General features: G+C 39.4%; 1 protein-coding gene across 35 annotated transcripts in view; it reads right to left on the reverse strand.

Moving 5' to 3' along the window:
* Nucleotides 1-22,512, reverse strand: part of fbrsl1 (fibrosin-like 1) — a 322,164-nt gene that overhangs the window by 22,170 nt on the left and 277,482 nt on the right. For all 35 annotated transcript variants that reach the window (XM_077241506.1, XM_077241496.1, XM_077241514.1 and 32 more), the window contains one exon: nt 18,425-18,473. In XM_077241506.1, coding sequence (XP_077097621.1) covers nt 18,425-18,473 — 49 coding nt within the window. The remainder of the gene's footprint in view (nt 1-18,424; nt 18,474-22,512) is intronic.

The following is a 22,512-nucleotide window of genomic DNA, read 5'->3' on the forward strand; positions in this document are numbered from 1 at the left end:
CAGCTGTTGGGTTACATTTTTTAAAGGGCACCTATTATGCAAAATTCACTTTTACATGGTGTTTGAACATAAATGTGTGTTGGCAGTGTGTGAGCAAAACCACCCTAGAATGATAAAAATCCACCCAGTGTTTTTTTTACAATCTCAATAAATCATAAGCACTGTCTCAGAACGAGCTGTTCTAAGATTAGTCTCAATGTGACGTAGAATTGTGCAAGCCCCACCGACGTGGTTTGATTGTCACTGTGGTTTTGGCATAGACCCGGCCCTCTGTGATCTGTACACCATCCTCCATTGTTTCAACGACAGCCGGTGTGTTCTGACGATTTGTGCTGCCTTGTCGCAAATGTCTCCTAAGAAACATAAGTGTTCTGTTGTGGGATGTAATAATGTACATAGTAGTTTTCACTTACTTCCGAAATCAGAGCCGTTTTCAGTGGATGGATTTTATTTACGAAGGAAAGGCGCCACTTAAACTTCCAAAATACGTTTATGTTTGCGCGACTGACTTTTTTGTGAATGAGGGTCAATTCAAAGCAGGTCTTGCTTCAAAGTTAATCCTCAAGTGTGGATCGTTGCCTACTGTTCGCGATCCAACGTCACCTCCAGTAGAAGTAAGTGTATTTTATGATTTTTGAGCAAATAGTCATTTCAGTCGATGTCAGCCAATTCAACAAAAAATGCGTCTAAAGTTGTTGTCGTCGTCGTAGGATGTCTGTGTATATAATTTAAACCTTGTTTGTATAGTGTGTAACCACACGTTTATAAATATTTTTTTTAAAGATATTGTATTAAAAACTGTGCATGTTTTCTGTAAAGACAAGACATCAAAATTGCTATGCTTATACAAAGGCCAGCACATCGACACGAAGCTGTAGAACGAGGGATATTGTGCAGACAGAAACATCACATAAATGTAATTTCTTTTGTACGTAGCAAACGTTATCACAGTATTTGTGTTTGTAGTTTCAAAAAATTGCGCCAACGTTATCACAGTTTGTGTGTCTGTGTGTGTGTTGCACATCCATAATTGCAAAGGGGACGCAATTACAACTCTATAAGTACATAAATGTATCAAATAACCATTCCCATTTGTGTTTCTTCTGGCGGAGTCTCTTCATCATCTGGGTCTCATTCCGGTTTAAACATGTACGGCTGAATGCCATACAAAACAGCGGGTCTTTCACTTTCAGCCATTCTGCTTCTACCGACTGTTTATTGCCATAGGAATGCAATTTACGCCCTCATCCAAAGGCTGGGCGGGGATATGCAGCTCATTTACATTTAAGGTGGTACACACCAAAACAGCTCTTTTTAAAACAGGCCGCGAAAATGACATTTTCAAATGGTTCATTTTGTGCTGAAACTTTACAAATACATTTTGGGGACACCCAAGACCAATATTACATCTTGTAAAAAGGAAAATAATAGGTGCCCTTTAAATTACATTTTTTAACCAAACGTTTGGGTTAGTCCATATTTGACCCAAAATTGACCCAGCATTTTTTAGAGTGTAGAGAGCTGCTAGGTGGTTACTAGCTATTTACTTACTAGCCAGAGTAGCCTTCTATAGACATTTTCACCCATTGTATCCTCCACCAGGCAAAAATGTCATTTGCATTGCTAAGAATAGTAAGAAAAGTAAGAGTACACTTTTATCTAACAAGTGTTTGATCATTCTAGCAGAAATGGTGCAGAACAATTAATGAATAACATAAGATAAATAAATGAGTCTATATAAATAAATAATAATAATGATAATAATAATAACAACAATAACTAATTTTTGTCTGAAAATCATATGCACTATTAAAGCACAGTGCAGCAACATAAATATAAAACAAAACAAAAACAATTATTATATATTATAATAACATAATAATAATAATAATAATAATAAATAGGATTAGGAGTTTGTTCAAATATAACAATTTAAATTATTTAACAAGCACTTGCCATGCCAATTTATGCCATACAGATCTCTCAAGCCTCGAACAGAACAGCGTTTTCAATCTGTATAATAAAACAGGAAACAACAGAGACCCTTAAGACTGAGTGAAATCACAGTAGAGCGATTAGACACACAGACAAGAGCGCCCTCAGGAACACCCACAGATTTGTAGAGGTCAGAGGTCGCATTCTGAGGAGAGAGTGACACTCCCTTGGGATGTGTTGGCATCCCTGTTCACCAGATGACACTTCAGTAGACTATTGATCTATCCTCTCCCCCTGCTGCTTCTCTCATGGTACAATCCCTCAAGGGACTCTGGGCTCAACACGTGCCTACTGCGGTAGGAACCACCGTCGGTGTTAGTAGGGGTGTGTGTTCTCATGACGGATGGTTTTAGCAGAAGCAGGGTGACCCCAGCATCGCCCCACAGCTGTCCCACTAAGATATCCTTGACCTTTGAACTCATTTCAGGCTCAGACAGCCGTCTTGGAACATCTGGAGAGCTGCCGTACTCTACCCATTATACACACACACACCGACAAGATGAAAGTGTAGACAGATGGCTTTAGCTACCAGAGGAAATTCTTTCCAGTGTTCTGAATAAGAGTCTTACAGTCACTTTTCTAATCAACATATAGTAGGCACTTGACTAGCTAATAGCAAGTAAATACTTCAAGTAAGAAATAAAGTAAAAAATGTATTTGATAATTTATTCTATAATCTATATTGTCAAGTGCTTATAAGTATATGAGGGAGCAAATAGCATCCAATTTGAATTAGAATGTACACTCTAAAAAAAACGTCACAATATACATAAAATAATAAAAACGTCACGATAAAATATGGCACAATGTACTGGTAAATTGAAGGAATTTTCTGTATTGTTTTTTTTTTCCCCACAGGTGTTTTCCCCATATTTAAATTACCCATTGTATTGCATTGTGTTTAAGGATTGAAGGAACTGTCCATAAACTTGATGAAACATGTTTTTCCAAAGATTATTTTCTTGCAGTGCAGGGAAGAGGAATTAAAATAAATCAAAATTTAAACAAATATATAATTATGATATTTAACTAAAAAAAGTAAAAATTTTATCTCGGCTAGACAAAGCCTTGTTTGAAAGTTCTGGACAATCTTTTCAAAAATTTTTGAACACTCTTTTTCAAGGTTTATAGGTCTTATGAAGAGAGAACAATAGAACACTAGATAAAAAACAGAACGGTAGATAGAATGATAGAACAATAGATAGAGAGATAGATAGAATGACAGAAGAAAGATAGACAGACAGATAAAGTGACAGACACTGAAAATAAACTCTCTTCTGCAGCTTGAGGGATTGTGGTTAATTTTAGCACAATAAGAATTCATGTTTGCATACTTTTAAAATACAAAGCATCAAGACATTATCAGGACACACTAATCCTAATGTTGCATACTATGATTTGGGATGCAGCCTGTGTCTATTTCCAGACTATTAAGCCGCCCCCCAAACCCCCTCCCCTTACAACAATATTCTCAACCGTCTCCTGTTGCACATGCAAATGGGAGATTATGGATTTACGTCTTAGTTTGTCTGTGTTTTATATGTAATAAAAACAGCTCTTATGCAAACAGGGTCTTAAGATAAGGCAGCAGGGGATGCAAATTCTCCCAAATGACCAGGGGCCTATGATGCTTATTGCAAATACTCACACAGCCCACTGCCTTCTGCTGCGAGAACTCAAGCCTAACGCTACACATTCTGAGCTCATTTCCCTTGCAAACCCTGTGGTATATCTCTCCATCATCACTGTGTGCCAAACAACAAAACATTAATACTCATGCACAAAGATAGATATAAAACCACAAGTAACAAACTAAAAGCTGCCTCCAGCTGATGAAGTCAACAAACAGAATAAGACAAGAATTTATCTCGCGAGCAGGTGCTGCATGGAGAGCTGTCATCTTTTCACAGATTAGCTGCATCCAGACAGGAAATTCTCTCCTCTTTACCAGTCAGATCCACTGGGATCTGCATTTCATTGTGCCAACAAAGAAGAGAGAATGCCAAAACATCTAAATCGCAACTGGGTGGGTTCCTCTAGCTGATGAAAGAGATTTTGGCTTCAGAAATGTTGATTATAAACCGGAATATTGTCTCACAGCTGTCAAAATGTGATAAATTAATTTGAAAATAAGGCATTAAAATAAATTAAGGCATTTTATTATTTATTTGTATTATTCAATGGGTTTTAATACAAAAAATATATCTAGTATACATTCAAATAGTTTGATGCCTGATTTAAAATGGTATTTCTATTTAATGGTATAGAATTTATATAACGAAACACACACACACACACACACACACACACACACACACACACACACACACACACACACACACACACACACACACACACACACACACACACACACACACACACTCCCATATAGAGATCACAGACACACACACTCCCATATAGAGATCACAGACACACACACTCCCATATAGAGATCACAGACCTGCAAAGACAGTTTGTGTGTTTCAAGACATTTTAAGGGCCAATGACAGCTGGTGCAAAGACATTGTCCTCTATTTCTATCTCTGTTCGGGACAGGGCAAGGTGGCACCAGAGCGCTCCGGGTGTTAAGCTGCAACATGTTGGCTGGTGAAGCCACACAGGAAATCTGTGAGCACCTATTGTTCATTTCAGAGATCTGGAAGCTTTCTGTGCCCTCCATGAACCACTGCTTCCCCATGCTGGGAACAGACTCACACTGTGCCCATATGGCTCAGACGGCATATGCCATCCTGTTCCATGCCATGCGTGATTACTGACGGACAGAACGAAGACTTAGGGTGAAAATGCGTAAGAAACAAATTGATTTACTTCTTTTTATTGGCCTAAAAATTAGTTGCATAGTTATCAGAAAGGACATTTTGTTAATAGAAACTTTACTATGAAAATTCTGTCATGATTTATACTCATGTTGTTCTAAACCTGTATGAACACAAAATCAGAAACGCCGAAGACAGTGCTAGTCACTATTTGCAATGCAGTTGCAATGAATAGGGACTTTTAAGCTTCATAAAGGACATAACGGCACCATAAAAGTATTCAACATGACTCATGCTCTTCTGAAACCATACAATAGCTTTGCGTGAAAAACAACCTTAAAACGGGTATTTATTGAAAATCTTGTCAACCACCCTTAGCTCTCCTTAACACGGTAATGGGAGAACTAGTGATTTGTGACTAAATCATTTTGAGCTAAATTAATCGATTCACTAAATCAGTCTAAATGATTAATTAATGATTCAAACTGACTACGTTTACATGTGCACAAATAATGTGATTATTTCTAATAATCAGAGTAAGGTCTTAATCGCAGTAAGATGTTTACATGACACGAGCAGAGGTCTTCACTCCAGTTTACATGCAATTTTCATTATTCTGATTATTCGCTATTAAGTAAAGTTATACCACACTCAGACAGGAATACAGTATGCATGTTACCGGCCATTGTTTTATTCTACTCGCATCAAAATCAAAATGCATTTTTATGGACATACTGGATATTTTTCGACGCCGTGATGAACATCGCATGATGAATGTGCTTACAAGCCTGTTTATTGCGATTTAAAACGGTTTATGCCACATAGTTTAATGTGATTATGGTTACTACGATTATGAGCTTAATTGCATTAGTTTAATCGAAGTATTGTGTTTACATGAGGTAAAGTTTAATCGCAATATTGCCAAAATCCCATTATAATCGCATTATGAGGGTGCATGTAAACACACTCACTGTTAAGGAAGATTATCAATGAACAACAACCTGAATTGCTTTTGCATCCCTTTTTAAAGTGCCAGTCCTTGTTCATTATAGCTGAAAAAGAGCATGCAACACTGTCTTCATATGTTCTCCTTTCTGCTCTGTGGAAGAAAGTCATACTGGTTTAGAACAACATGAAGGGAGCAAGTAACACCATAATTTCCATTACTAGATGAAAAAAATCCTACTCTTTTAACGGTATGCAGCACTTCTGAAACATTCAATTTTACGACGGCGATAAAAATACAAGCTCTTCACTAATCTATCTGTGCCTCTGATGTGGGATGGGCATTTCCAAATGTCCCAGATTGTTTGTGTGGTACCACGTTGTGCCCAAACGGCTCATCATTTCATTAATTAGCTTGAGCTGCACGGTTGGCAAACGCGGCAGGCACGGCGGCAGCTGTCTGGATTGATTAGAGAAGAGGACCCAGCGCTGCAATTATCTAGATTACTGCAGACAATGGCTGTCTGCTCTAATAAAGATTCGTCTTACGGCTCAGAAGGGTGTTGGAATCAGCGGAGACTCAGTTGTATGCAAGGCCAATACAACAGACAAATCTCGATTCCCCGGCCTTTGACATATGGAGTAAAAGCCAAAATATTGGAACCACCCATAAATGGCCAAATATCAAGTCTTTCAGCTGAAGAAGTCAGACCACGACTTCGGTTCTTATTAGATTAACCTCACTATAGGGTTTGGATTAGCAAATTATTAGATAGTGATTTTGGCCATTTTGAGTTTATTGGGATTGACAGATTAACTGAAGTGGTCATTTTGATAAATAACAAATAAGAGATTCATTGTGCAGTGTGGACAACTTCATTGATTACAGCAGAATTTTGTGAGATGAGTGAGATCTTATTAGAGAATATAAAGAACTTTGCGTTCTTTCTAAGCTATATATAATCCATTTAGAATTTGAATAAAATCAAACAGCTAATAATGTGTTGCTAATGTTACACAGAACATGTTTCCATTCGCCATCTCAGAGTCAGACAGCTGCCTTCTAAAAATCAGCATCCTTAGAAATAATGATATGAAAAGCCTGCCCCGCACGTTGACGGGATTGGTTAAAAGTTTGTGACGATAGGAGAGAGTGGTGGTTTGAAGTTATTGACACTGTATTTAGTACACAGTGCAGTTTTAAGGAGAAAATACTCAGCAATGGTATTGACTGATTATATTGCACCTGGTCTGTCTGAAAGCATTTTAAAAACTCCACACAGACATATAAACAACATTAAAAACTTGATTTTCATCACAGCGGATATCATTCAAGTTGCGAGAAGAGCACAAGGACTGATGACTCTGACTAGAAGAACAGCCATCATTATAGAACATTCTGGAATGGCAACCCATTCTCTCTCGGGTTCTCCGGCTCTGGTTTCCTTCCAGCCGACTCTCAGCCTCGCTTCATGGGGCAGCGCCAGGCTCAGCATGGGCAATAATTCCACCTCAGCATGTCAGCTTTATTTAGCCGCATAATGCCCTTACAAACCTAACAATACCTCTTTGTTACCCTGCAGGAGAGCATCCTCTATTAGCACTGCCAGCTGCTTTTCTCCTGATTTACAGGCCGCAGAGAAAAGCAGGAGGTGAAACAGGAGGAGAGAAGCGAATGAAAAGGAAAAAAACAGGCCAAACAACATGGTTGAAAGCCATTTGGGGTAGCTAGCATTTTGCCATGGGAGAGCACAAATAAAGGTGTTCTCTAACAATGCTATCATGCATGAACCTGCTTCAGACCTGTATGACATTTGGTGCATATAATATCATCTTTCAGCAAGTAACTGATTACTTTTCAGTGGAAGGGGAAACGGATGAATGGGAATCATTCAACGGCCCAAGTAGCATAACATGGGTCTGAAAGAGCTCTTGTGCTTTCTTGCCCCTCTCTTTTTATGTACCTGGAACTGGCTTTCCTACCACAGTGAACTCTCAGTAACAATCCCAGTTTGACAGGCCTTTTTCTTCCCGTCACACCTGACTTGTTGTTTTGACATTGTGGCCATAGTGGAAAGGTGGTGTAAAGGCATATTGTCAATATTTTCATTCGGATAATGTTCCCTCAAGTGCTTTTGCACTTAATCGCTTCCAGTAAAAAAAAAAGAGCATTGGACGGAAACCGCTTTGCTTGGTTAGCATGCACGCCTGCACACAAACCTCACAAGAAAGGGCACATGCGGACAACCAAATGCATGTTTTTCAAATGTCTTATGATTTTTTTTCTTTCTAATGACTCGCCTTGTGACTTTATTATAAAATAATTCAGCCATCTCAAGGCGAAGAGTATCTCGACATTTCACGCCAAATTAAACTGGATAATCGGCTTTAGGCAGAGCTGATTGTATCTTTCATACTGTGACTATGGAAAAAACGTATTAAAGAAAGAACATGACACGAACACAGGTCAAGTGACAGTCAGGACCAACGGTTTCAGACCCGGATAAAAGAGGACTTTTCAAAGATCTCATTGTATGGACTGTTTACCTCCATTCCTTGACGTTTTCCGCATAAAAACATTGCTCCTTTTCACTGAAATATTTCACAGATGCTTGAAGAGCATTACATCTCATTAAAGTCCATACAAGGCACATACTATTCTGCCGTTTCTATGAACGCCTTTAGAAAATTGAGATTGCATCACAGGTGAAAAGATATATATTCGTCAGCACCACAGAAGGCACTGGAAAAACTCTTCTCATTTTACTGAAGGGGGAAATAACCCCAAACAAAACATGCATTGTCACTCCACAATCTTATCTTTCAATCTATATCCTTAAAGGCTTATTTTCAGGTAGTCTGAGGGCTAGCATCTGACAAAAAGCTTCTGTATTTAACGAACCAAAAAGAAGCTCAAAACACCATTATCTGGGAGGAAGGAGGTCTAGAGTCCTGTTCAGAAATGCATCACTTCTGTATGACACTGTTTTAAGATCTGAGTGTTTACAATCGCCAAGCGTGTCCTTTCATGCAATCACAGGCTAAATTACAGCTCTGAGACCCTCTTGTTCAACTCAAATGGGACTCCTCAGGTGGGTTTGACACTAAGATAAAGACATGGGTTAAGGTTGCACGGAAATATCAGGTTAGCAAACACACTAGGTTTAGGCTTTAAATCATGCAAGAACAGGACTAAACACAATGGGGAGAGGTATCCGATGGCTTTCAGTGTTTTAAAGCTAAACAGAAGCAGTGCAAGCAGATTTATGGAGGTAAAATATGAATATGACGTTGTTGATGATCAAACATTTTGCAGACATTTGCAAGTGTATAATGGGAAAAAAAGAAACATACAGCATGACCAATAGTCTAATTCACAAAGAAATCATTATTTTGTGCCAGTTCTTTTAATAAATCTTAGACTTAAGTTATCAGTCTGAATCTGAAATCCAGCAGTTAATACATATTACTGGATGTTTGTGAACATATACAGTACATTCAGAAAAGTTTCACACACATCAGTATGACATGCTGGACTTACTGAACTTTAACCTTGTTTGTTTACTTCAAATTAAATAATGCGTCTACTCTGACCAGGCTTTCTGATGTTTAAACCGTATGAGGCCAGACTATAACCCATCTGTATAGACTTTAAACAGTACAGTGGGGAGGGAAGTAACAAAGGCAGTCTGAAGGGGCAAGGAAGGTTTTGGAGGTGTGCCAGTAAAACTAATGGAGACAGGCCCTCTGTCCTGACCTCGAGCACCGCTCAGGGGGACCCGCTCAAACATGCATGTCTCCTCTAATTTCCTGTTACACACACACACAAAGAAATAACATACTGCCTTATTATGGTCATAGTGGCTATACGAACAAAAGAACAGGGATGGAATGTGCCACTTCAGAGTGGCTTCTAATGGAACGTTATATATATATATATATATATACAGTATATATATATACATATATATATATATATATATATATATATATATATTATTTAATATATTAATATAAAGTATATGGATTCATCAGTGGGTTTTATTTTCTTGCCAATGTCAACTTTTCATACTTAGTGCTTGGCAGTGCTCATTTTGGACCCTGAGTGCAATTTCTTTCTAATAACAAAACAAAACAGAACATTTACAAGGTTTACACTTGAAAACAAATGCATGCATCTAGAATCCATCTTCTTGGAAGCATTGGGCACACAACATCCATAATAAACAGTTGTACACTAAAAGAAGCGAACATGAGTATAAGGGTTTGCTTAATGTTTAGGTTTAATGCATGAGGTGTAGCTTTTCAAAGATTTCTGTTCATGACTATACTCACAGTAACCTTTCCAGTAGAGGTCTATCTACGTTTCCTACAAAAGTGTTTGAGTGCAAATAGGCCAGCTAAAAGCCTCCTAGAAGAGGAGCATTTTAAACTGGTTTGAAAGGGAGACCCAGGTGGTTCATTCTTGCTGAAGAACCTTTGGGCCATACTAATGTTCTCACTGTTCATGGTTTAAATTCAGGCGGTTAGTAAAGGGAAATCCATAGCCACGGGTAAATAATAAAGCACCACAGCTGCCCATGTAGATGTTCACCAAAACTGTCTTTTGTGACATGCTTTCAATTTACTTGCAATCATAGCAGAATACCTCCAAAACACCCTTACCAAACCCACAGGGGCTCACACCTGAGCTGAATGTATTTTTCTCTGATATTTTCTCTGAAATATCTCTGATTTATAAAAAACCATCCAACAAGGAACACGCATGTGTGAATAGAACAGAGTTCATGAAACTTAATTTGAGATTTCAATTTAAGATTCCAATTAAATTCCTGAATTGAGGAAAAAAACAACAACAACAAGATACACAATTTCAATTAAAATTTAAATGTAATGGGCTGAAATTCAGTAATTTTAACTAATTTGTTTATTTAATACAGCCAATCTCATTATAATACATAAAAAAAAAATTAAAAAAACTTTTACAAATTTGTGGACCTGGTTGGATGAATTGCTTGTTGAATGTATTTAAAATTCTCCTTCCTTCCGATTCAAATTCCAATTGAATTTCCTCTGGCCAATTTATTTCAAACCCTGGTTAACATGCTTCATATATTAAAGGTCATGTGTACAACTATAAGAAAACTATATGCAAGTCATATGTGAGTTGATGTCTCAGAATTTAAACATTAAGATGACATCTCAAAATTGCCACTGGCTGTAGCGCACAAAAAGCAGGCCTTGTTTGATACCTGCTCATCTTTTCCACATCTATTGCCATAATGGCTCTCCATGCCCCCTCACACCTAGGAGAGGCAGCAAGGTCTACCTCTAAATGGCTCTTCATAGTCGAGATCCACTCCTGGGACCCTCTTATCCGGTCTCTCCCCAGCAAGGCAACACATCAGCGGGGTTCAGCGTCCCACTCTTTCGCTGCTCTACAGTGCGGTGCTAAAATAACAGCCACTCTGGGTCTGAATGGGGCCACTGGAGAGGAAGGCTGTTAAGAGGCCTATCCTGTGCTCGGCGCAAGGGGAACAGATGCCTGTTTGATTAATAGAAGACCACACAGACTGGGATTTCTAAAAATTTTTCTTTCCTTCCCCTTTCAGCGACGAGAGCCTCACGCAGAGTGGTATTTGAGCCTTAGCGTAGCTCAAAACGATTAATGACTGTCTGAACATAAAATACGAGATCTCTGCGCAACGTCTCTCGCTGTAGAGCGTCCCTCTGCGGTTTTCTACCATGTGCTGATTTCAGGGCTAATTAGCTTAACCTCACAAACCATCTCTGAGCTGCAAGACTTCAGCGTGATGAATGTAGATGGAATAATGCATCTGCAGAGTAACTTAAATGCACAGAAGCATGCGTTTGAACTTTCCATGGTGACGTGACATATCTTAAACACGGAATATGCATAGCATTGATAAAGAGCAAATAAAGCAATAAAAACGTGAATACTACTTTGTAGCATGACATACCACAACCACGTTAAAGCACGCCTAAGTCCTTTGAACTCCAACAACCATGGAAGAGCTTTCATATTGTTCCTAGTCATGGAATTCTGTTCATTTAACCTCCTTCCTGTGCTCGGCCACAGAATTCCGGTCTTTATAAGATCCTTCTGAACCTGTTCCCGAAATGTCGAATCCATTACAAGCGTGTTTGCAATATCCATCCAGTCTAGCAATTCGTCTCTGCCAGTGACTGAACAGTATCCAAGATTCATGTTTGGCCACAAGCAACAACCATCTGGCTTTGCGAGCGAGGATAACAACGTCCTCTGCAAATAGCATTGACTTCAAACGCAGGACACAATGAAACAAAATGTTAAAAATCTCATCCTGGCATCTCCTTCAAACGGGCGATAAAGAGCCAAGCGTTCATATTTGATATTCACTGCCTATTCTAGCCATCCTGATAAAAAGCATACTCGCTATTGTTAAAAAAAATGCAGCTACCCTGCAGCTAGACTGATGGTTATCCCAGCCCTAGCGGGAGTGATCACACTGGGGATAGTTAAACGAGCTCCAGCAATCAACTCTTGAAAGAAACTGGTCATTAGCTGGCCCACGAGTGCTAAAATTACCCTGCGCAAATGCAGGCAGACTCCTGAGAGGGCCTGACCTCAACTTTACAAGCTGCTTTCCTCGCTGTAGGGCTGCTAGATCATCTCAAGAGCGCTGCTCCATCCCCGTCTGGTCCCAGGGCGGCCATGGCACAGGGTAAGGATGGTTTTAACAGGCTTAGACTGGTAGCCCTGGGAAAGCTTACTGAAAGGTGTAAGATACTTACTTTAAATCTGCAAGCATCAACTGTTACCATTTAATGACTTGGGTAAAAAGACAATTTGTAAATCTTGTGAAAATATGTTCACTTAAGACCTGTGTTCAGATTTATGTGCATTATTTTCCCTCAAAAGCCTCATTACCATAATAGAGCTAGATGTTTTACCAGTTATTCTCAATGGGGTTTCTAATTACTGTAATGGAATGATTTAATGATCTAAATAAGTACGAACTAAAGGAAGTACAACAAATAATACTATGGTGGGCATATGGCCCAGGAATGTTTTTTTGACAGGCATACTAGTGAAACCTCTGGACACTTCACTTTCCACAAAATCAAGTTAGTAATATTTGTATTTGAAAGGTTAAGTTATGTCTCAGAAATTATTGGTTTAGAAACTGTCCAACGAATCTCTGCAAATGAAAGCTACAGCAATATCAATACCCCATGCAGCTTAAATGCACAGCAACCGATAGCTTTTCAGCAAATGGCGAAATCAATACACCATCTGCGATCATTCGAATAAATTGGAATGAAATGAAAAGGGAAACGAACATGTCGAAATGTAGTATTTTCTGAAATGCATTAAGAAAAACAACTCCCGCCAGTTAAGATAATAGTTACAGCCACCGTAGTATAGCATGGCTCAATGCCTCTCCATATAAATATAACATGACAACAGAATCATAATTTAAAACATCATAAATATTGAAAGGAAATTAAAATAATTTATGGAATAGGTTGGTCGACAGGGTATGTTTTTCTGTTTGCACAGAGCAAAACGACGGGCAGAGAGGAAGAGGAAGATAGCTTTAGTAATTGCTTTTTCTACCCCTGAAGCAGCTTCCTGCCTTTTATCAAAAAGGCAATCTCTGTCAGTAATGGCTCAATTAATAATTAAACACATGTTTTATCTCCTCCACGCTCCTGCTATTTATTTTCATCTTCCTGACAGGCAGAACTACACAAACAGGGTTAGCGCTATCAATAAAGAGGAACATTCATAACACTCGCTTTCCAGAAATGAAAGGAAAAGACACAAACACACACAGACACGGTCATATGTTCTGAGATGTTGGGGAGAAATAATGAAAGTTGGAAATAATAAAGAGATATGAATGCCATTCTTTCATTTGAGCTGAAGCTGCAGTTCTGTTTCAGAGCCAAGTGGGACCAAACGACATTTATGAAACACTCCGACTCTGAGAGAAATTTTTCTTGTTTAAAACAATTAAATTTAATATACTGTATATACAAAAAGCTTCATAGAGTGGGTGTTCCTTCAAAGTAATTTACATGCTTTACAAATTGGTCAGACAGTTGGATCTCTTCCTGTCTAACTAGCCAGAATAAGTTGCAATATGGACCAGACTTTGAATTAATGGCAATATGTGTGTAAACCAAGAGCCAAAAGGCGGAGAACAGAAACCAAGCATGAACAATCACGAAAACAAAGGACAACAACATTCTATGTTTTTTAATATCAAATGACAAGCTTGGCTAAATGACTAGACACACCACAAAAAGAGCTTGGACAAAACAGCAGTGGAACATTTACACACCATAACAGCTGGACAGGCTTTATCAAACACATACAAATCCAATTCCACCTGTACATGCAACATTAACCTCCGCAATGACTGGTATATTAGCTGCTAATCTTGGAATATCCCAAGTCCGTACCCTGGTCCATCCCTGACCGTGACTCCTCGATCTCTGCACTTTCACGATTCAACAGCTGCAAAGCTGATTAGCTGGTCAAGAGGTCAACTTCTATTCATTATTTAATGGGCAAGAGGCTATAAACACTGCCGCGCTAAGGTTAGCAATACATTAGCATTAACCTCAGTAGAGGAGAAGAGCCGCATACAAACACACTCTCATTCTCCACCGTTTCCCCCAAAATCCTTTGACCTCTGCTGGCCTCCACACATTTTTCCCTCCCTCTGTTTTTTCACCCATGTAGGAGAGGAGAGAAGAGAGTGCATTTTATATTCTGAAGGACTGAGGGGAGGGCGTGTGCGAAGGGGGGTTCATCCGCCGAGGCGGAGCAGGGAGCAGACTTTTATTGACATGCAGCAAATAGCGGGTAGGAACAAAGGCCACTCAACGGCTATTGAATCGTGGGCCTGCAGACAGAGTGCTTGATTAGCGATTCGACACGGAGACCCTGAGCCGTGTAGCATATAATGAGTGCTTAGAGAACGACCCTGCGGCTCCCTGGGGACGGTGGAGGGGAGGCAGGGCGAGGGGAGTAGCACCCATCCTCTGCGGAATTGATTCAGCCAAATACTAAGAAAAACAGAGTATAACCTGTTACGACCAGACATGGCTCTTAATCCGGAATTACATACGTTACAATAACGGTATGGACTGTAAATATTATTCATAATAAATTAGTTGGGTCAATTTGTTTTCACGTGTTGGCGAGCAGACAGATTTTTGCAACGGTGGATTAACAGAGAAAATCGGCGCGTTATCAATTTGATCTTATGAGGATGTGGCAATGGCTGTTACCCCCCTTCTTTTGTTGCTTCCTCACTCTCTTTCTTTCTTTGTTCTATAGTCCTAATCCACTATGTGTGGGCCGGTAAGTTTAATGGAAACAATTTATTAAGTCCGGCTTAAAATGCCATCTGCTGTTAAGCCTTCCAAAGCCGCTAAGCTCTCAGTTTGGCCCGAAGCTGGCGGTGCTTCTCGCGTACAGTAATACGCTGTTTAAAATGAGCACAACGGGTCAAAATTAATCAGGATTAGCAAACCAGAAATCCACTTCACAAATGGCTTTTCACCACAATCTTCCTTTGCTATCCCAGCATGCCCCGGGTTTGCCTGACAGACCTCACACACAAAATGGGTCCGTCACCGCTTCACTGATGGGTAAAATGAAGAGAAAGAGAGCAACCCCCCTCCCAACTATGCTTAAAGCCTCTAACCTTATTGTGCTGCAGGCAGATGCTGCACATGGTTTTAGGTCCAACAATCACCGTATATAGTTCTGCCTTAGCTGTACTCTCGCTCCACACATAGAGTAAATAATAAATGTAAAACAGAGCTATATTTCATATGTGATAGAATGATTGACAGAGAGAACGATAGATAGAACGATGGATCGTACAAGCAGTAGATGGAATGACAGAACAAACGTTAGCTAAACCAAACTCATGAGCGATAGCTAGAAAGAAAGAACGCCACATTAATGGAATGAATGACGAAACTAACTATACCAAGAATGATCAATCGAAAGACAGAATGAACGTCAGACAGTTCTTCAAACAATAGCTATAACAACAGAACAGATGAACTAATATAAGTATTTAAGTTGTGGGCATGAATTCAGTACGGTTTCATTCAGGGCAAGAAAACCCTGGCACTGCTAGATGGAGAGCAAGCCTCTTATAAAGTTACGAAATGCACAGCGATTGTGGTAATTATGTAAGAACAGATTACAGTAAAACTAAACAGCTGTTAAGCTGATATGAAACGTGTATGTCACCGCAGTATTTGACTGAGGGCACAAAATCAATCAAATCAAGCACCAGCGTGCACGAAAGCTGTTTACAGAAACAAAGACACATGCATATTTGTGCAAGCAGCACCACATTCATGCTGAGGTATTTCCCTGTAATGCAATTCTCCAACGCAAGACGTGAGCCAAGCGAGTGATCAGTCTGCCAGAAGTTCTCCAGGGCAGACCAATTTGGGGATCAGAGCTGAGCGAGCTTTAGATTGGTCTCGGCGGACATACTGTAATGGGACACATATGCTCCTATACCCCCAAATCTAGAATAACAGTCTGAAGGAATGGTGCATTCCATGGAACAAACTCTGGACAAACCCACATTCAGAAACGACAACAGGAGAACAAGGGTAATAATACTATACATTCTTTGCCAAGTGCTTTGGATGCTATTGCCAGAAGAGTGATTATGGCAACTGAAAAAGCGAGTGAAAGGCCATGTGACATACAGGAAATTCAAAAATAAACTCAACAACAACCACGATTTCAACTAATTTCACTTAGGAAATATAACTTTTACTTGCAGTAAAGAATTAAGAAGAATTAAGGTATCTGTAATACAGCCCCAGAAATTCTGGAACAAGAGAGCCTTTCTGGAAACAAGTTTTCCAGGTGATACCTAAAAAAGACCAAACTGGAACTACTGTGATACCACTGGATATGAAAGGTTACAAAGACTGAACTTAAACTACAATGCAATTTGATGGATATCAAAGGCTATGAATTCCGAACTCAAAGTATTATGCAACTTCTAGAACATTAAAAGTTCAGAAATCCACACTGGAAATATTATGAAACTTAATGGATATCAAAAGTTACAAAGTCTGAACTGGATAGCAAAGATTACGATGTCAGAAATTGAACTATCATCAAACATCATGGATTTCAAAGGTTATGCATCCCTGAAAGATCTGTAATCTCTACAGTCTGAGCATCAAATTGCTAGTACGATAATATTTATTTCCTGCAGTCCTAAATCACTTAATCCACATATTCCCACTCTTGGTTTTGCATTCTTTTCAAATCCTAATCTGGCACTACCTACCACTTTCTGCTTTCTCTGTATCATCCCCCTGTGATCCCTGGGAAGAGTGTGTGCTTGACACATATTAGCAGGATATTAAGGACGATGCAGTTTGTCTCGCCATCAACCGTAACAGATTAGGGAGCCTGTTATATCAACAACAACAAGAACAAGCTCTTTTGTTGACATCTGAAGTGCTCAAGCCATGTGCTCTGATCTATTTTTAAACATGCACAAGTCTTTTCCTATGGTTATGTCTGGAAGTCATCCAGAGACATGCATAAAAATGACTTTAATATGGAACCCGACAGTAGTCACAAGTTCTACTCTTCCTCTGAGCTCGACTTGTCTCCTCTCACTTCCTCTTTTTGTAGTTTTCAGAGAGTGGGGGGCAAAAGCTCTCCAAAAGTCTCATGCAGGGCATCAGAAGTGTGGCATTAAACTCGACATCTCCTCCGCACTGAGCAACAAACAGAATTCGTTTCACAACTTAGTTCCCCTACAAAACCTGGATGTGGACCAACTAAAAAAAACTTCAAGGGGCGACTTCCTACTGCTCTCAGCTAAACTTTAACTACAGCTGGAAACAGTAAAAAGTCGCTCAAAACCGCATTAGAAGCAAACATATATCAGCAGCCACCTAAAAATGAATAAAACACAAGGAAACGAATAAGCACCATTTCACCATTTAACAGTCTCATAGGATTTAAACAGGCTTTTAGCAGGATTACAAGGCATCTGAGATTTGCTGTCGTGTCATGGGGTCTAGAGATGCAAACACACTCAACCCAAGCTTCTGATGAGTCTGACGGCCCAGGACTTACTGCTACCACATTTAGCACCATGTACATCTACATGTGTGCACCCTAACATTTGAGGGGAGCCTGAAAAGATGTTTATCTCTTTGGCTCACAAGGCCAAAAACCCTTCTAACTCTAACATTCATGAAAAAAATGAGAAAAACAGAACAGCACTAGTCCAACAAGAGTAACGTTACTCTTGTGAATGATCTATGGCTCTGAAAGTGAGCTCAGAGTTTTGCTTGTGGGAACATATTGCATAGTGTCAGGTTTGGGGAGAAAAATATTAACTTCAACACCAATAACCTAGACTATCTGAACTTTGGCCGAGAATAGAGCTTCCTAGAATGGAAAATAAGTGAAACAAGGATTTGATTGCCTGAGTTTTACTACAGTGCAATTTGAAAACTGAAAGTTTCTTATATATTTATTGACAACCCTGAGGTATTCTTTGTTTCAAAACCAGTTTATGAATGGGGTAAAAGGTCAAATCAGGCTTAATCACGTCTTGAACATCCACTGCAAGAAAAATGATCAGTGAAACATTTATATAGCACCCACAACATGCTCTTACCTTTAGGTGCAGTAGGCGAGAAAAGCTTCTCTGATCCTACATCAGATACCTGAAAAACAGAAGTAAAACACAATTAGACCATTTTTAAACAACTGCTCTCCGCCTCCCCTTTTTTGGGGGCGTTAAGGCAACAACATGGCAACAACTGTTGTGCCACGCTAAAGATGGCTACCAACAAATAAAGAATAGAGCATAAGACGAGGGGAAAGAAAAACAGGAGGGGAATGACATAAAAATCCAAAAGACAAGTAAAACACTGTCCAAATGTTTAGGTGGAGCCATCTTGCCATCTCATTTTCCACATCCCCGCTCTTAATGATTTAACAAAAGATCACTGATGGATGGTGACATCACAAATCCTACCCGCAGACTACAATAGGAAAACAGTTATCTCCCTACAAAGTGACTTAAGTGCTGTGTAGACTAAACATGAGTGTGCTTTTCCTTCCCCTCAATGTAGCAGAACGTGTAGTTTCTGGCAAGCAGCAAGAAAAAGAAAACATGCCATGCTCCTACCAAAACACACAATCATTGACAGACAGGACATTGGGCTCTTAACGAAGAAGGAACTCTTAAATTCTTCACACACTATACACAGGGGTGGTAAAGAATGCAAGCACACACTCTCCAACTTTTTCTTGGAATACAGCACTAGTGACAGCTTTTGTACCTATTCTTCAAAGAGTACTTATCTTCTGAGATACATATATTACAGCAGATTCAAATGCAAAACAATGTAAAAGAGACCATGAAAGTGATATGAGATCAACGAATGTGCAAAAATACATATTTTGAAAAACATCTAGCTGGTGGGTTGTGTGTTGGACCTGTTTCTGATGCTCTATTCACACAGGAGATCATGGGTCACTGCGCTGTTGTTTTGTAGGAGCGTTCCTACTCTGTTATAACTATATCCGCTGGTGAATCACGATCTGCGCTCCTATGGAAGTTGCCATACCATTTTACTTCCTTTTTGCATTAAGTTGAGCTGTGCATGAAAAAAAAAAACCTATGTAAAAAGTTTCAAAACTCATCAGTGCTAAATAAAGAAGAAAAAACACTTTAATATTTACATGCATTTAAAAATATTTATATTATATTTGAAAAGAAAAAAAAATCACTAGATGGTCTACTGACTTGGATGACTAGTTGACCATCCTGACCCATACCTATCCTAGATAAAGCTTCACTTGGTATATGATTATTTATAGTCTTATGTTATGTCTATTATCTTGTGCAACGGTGTATTATATGGCAAAAAAAAGAAAAAAGAAAAAAAATTGATCAAGAACAAAACAGCATTGATGTAGAAATGCTTAATTTGAAAATGTCACTATGGCTCATTTTTATAAACAATACAGTATACTGTGGATACATAGGCCTAGAAATGATGAAAATGGACCACAGTTTGTCTATTTGAACCTTGTGTAAGCCAAGTTTCTAGCTCCATTAATAATGTATTTTTTATTATGTGTACTCAGTCTAATATGCAAAACCTCCTGTGAGACCAGACCCACGGCATGGCATAATTTCTGAGACCTCCGCTGACGTGAATCCTGGACTACATTAATAAGAGCTCTATTTCAGCCCCATAATTCACTACGTCGGGGGACTCATTTTTCAGCAAGCGGGATTTTTCACTACACAAGCTCTCTGTGTCTGAGAGCTGGAACACTTTAGCTCACACCCCCGTAGGATTACATGAAAGAAAAGAGGTTCAGATGGAACTGGGCCCGTAGCATATGTATAAGCCTCGGGTTTGGGCAAAGACTGCCGTTAACGTTCGTTCGGCTCATGCCTTTTATGTTGAAAAGAAACTTTCAATACAATGATCCGTCTATGAAAGGTATTTTGAAGCAAGAGCTTGAAGCAAGAAAGGAACTGCCAGAGCATAAAAAATAATAATGGCGGCTGCATTTCACTGTTTGTATTTTTTGCCAGTGAGCTGTTCTACCGAACAGCCTTTAAACTGTGTCCCTACAGGCCAGAGGTCAAAGATCAGCCATAACAAATTCTTTGCACTCTTACGACGCAGGGGGCCCGAGCGGTGATTAAAGGACAGAGCGATCAAAATGAGCAGGAAAAGAGAAAGGACAGAGAGCAGGAGAGAGAAAACAAAGCTAAACCCCTGCCCACTGAAGGAAGCAGAGGGGCTATAACCATTTCAAAACGGAGGAAATTGAAGCCACATTGCTGGGAGCCAAACAGCGCTGGCGGGGCCGCAGGAGGCCTGACCCTAGAGGACTTGTGATACTGGATCTGGAGGTAGAGAGGCCAGGCCTGGGACTCTGAGATACCAAAACAGCCCTCAGTTCACTTCTCCCATTGCACTTATTAACTACAGGCAATGATGCACCTCCTCTGGACCATGACCCGACTCTCACAGGAGCCACAGAGGAAAACAGCCAGAGGAGGAGGTAGGGAGGGAGTTAGACAAATAAAAGGGTCATGGTCATGTGTTGAGACATGCTGCCTACAGCTGTAAAGTACCACTGGAAGAAGGAACAGGAAAGGGAAGACAGGGAGGTGAGGCCGGTTTAATTCCAGCAAAAGGGTGCAAAGCCGTAAAAATAAACAATCACAACAGTCAGAGTTCAGGCTACACCAAACACATAAATATTGTATACTGCTTCTCCTAATTCTCCACAACAAGCCAATGAAAGCAGTCTACATAAAAACACCTTTGGGAAGTTGTGACATGCTACACTCCCATCTAGAACTATAGACAGCATTTAAACATCAATTCTTTTGAAAAATGCATGCAGTTTTTATGACCTCATTGAGAAAATATATGGAATATTTGTACATTTGCAACACAACAGGGCCAAAAAGCACTCTAAAAATGCTTTATGGACAAACTCAACCATTGGATTTAAACATTTTATTAAAAAAAATTAGTTAATATTTCACCCAACCATGGGTTGAAACAACCCAGCAACAAACCCAGCAACCCAAATTAGTAATCAAAATCAATATCCAGGTGCAAAAGGTGAATTGTGCAAAAATTACACCACATTTCATCAATATTCAGATGTTACTGTAAAAAAAAAAAAATTCCAATGGAATCAAATTCCTATCAAATAGAATTCGATGGGATATTGGAGTTGGTACGAATTTTTTATGTTTTTGAAGAATCCTCTTATCAGCAATAATACAGTAACATTGTGAAATATTACATTTTGAAATATTTAAATATATTCAAATAGTTTTCTATTTGAATATATTTTAAAATGCAATGTATTCCTGTGATGGCAAAGCTGACTTTTCAGCATCATTAGTCCTTTCTTCAGCCACATGATCCTTCAGAAATCATTCTAAAATGCTGAATTGTAGCGCAAGACACATTTCTTCATCAACTGTTGAAAACAGTTGTGCTGCTTAACATTTTTGTGGAAACCATTATAAATAATTTTTCAGGATTCTTCGATGAATAGACCATTCAAAAGAACATTATAAATGTCTTTATCACTTTGGATCAATTGAATGTGTCCCTGTGAAAAAAACAACAACCTTTAAATCTTTTGAACAGTAGTGTAATTCAAAAGACACCATGGTATTAATATCATTATACCGCTAGTTATAGTGGTTAAATAAAAATAATTGAACAAGTCCACCTTAAACTCGATGAATATAACCAAAATTCAATGCTGTATTAATTCCACTGAAATACATGATATAACCAACAAAATAATACGACAACTGATGGGTTTCCTCCTCTGTTCCGCCCACCCCACGCCCCTCCGTTCATCTCAGACACCCCATGGGTTCAGTGCCAGGAGAGGGTGGCACAGCGGAGCCACTGGAGGCTTCAGAGGAAGCTATGGCACTGACGTGATGTCATGCTGCCAGGGGCAGGCAGGCGGGCCAGATGGCATCAATTATCAGAGAGGAAGAGAAAAAGAGGGTCAGCCTGGCCTGAAGAGAGCTGCCACAGAGTCCTCTGATTAACCTGACAACAACCGGATGACCTCTACAACAAACACAGGTTTTAGCATGTGGATCATGCCTGGGATTTATCACTGTCTCTCCAAACTCCTCCATATTCTTTCTCTCTACCATCAGTAATCATTCCTCACCCATCTTCTTGC

This window comes from Siphateles boraxobius, unplaced genomic scaffold (genome assembly GCF_051911475.1).
Source record: "Siphateles boraxobius isolate OS27281-9 unplaced genomic scaffold, OSU_SipBor_1 24, whole genome shotgun sequence".
Taxonomy (NCBI): Eukaryota; Metazoa; Chordata; class Actinopteri; order Cypriniformes; family Leuciscidae; genus Siphateles; species Siphateles boraxobius.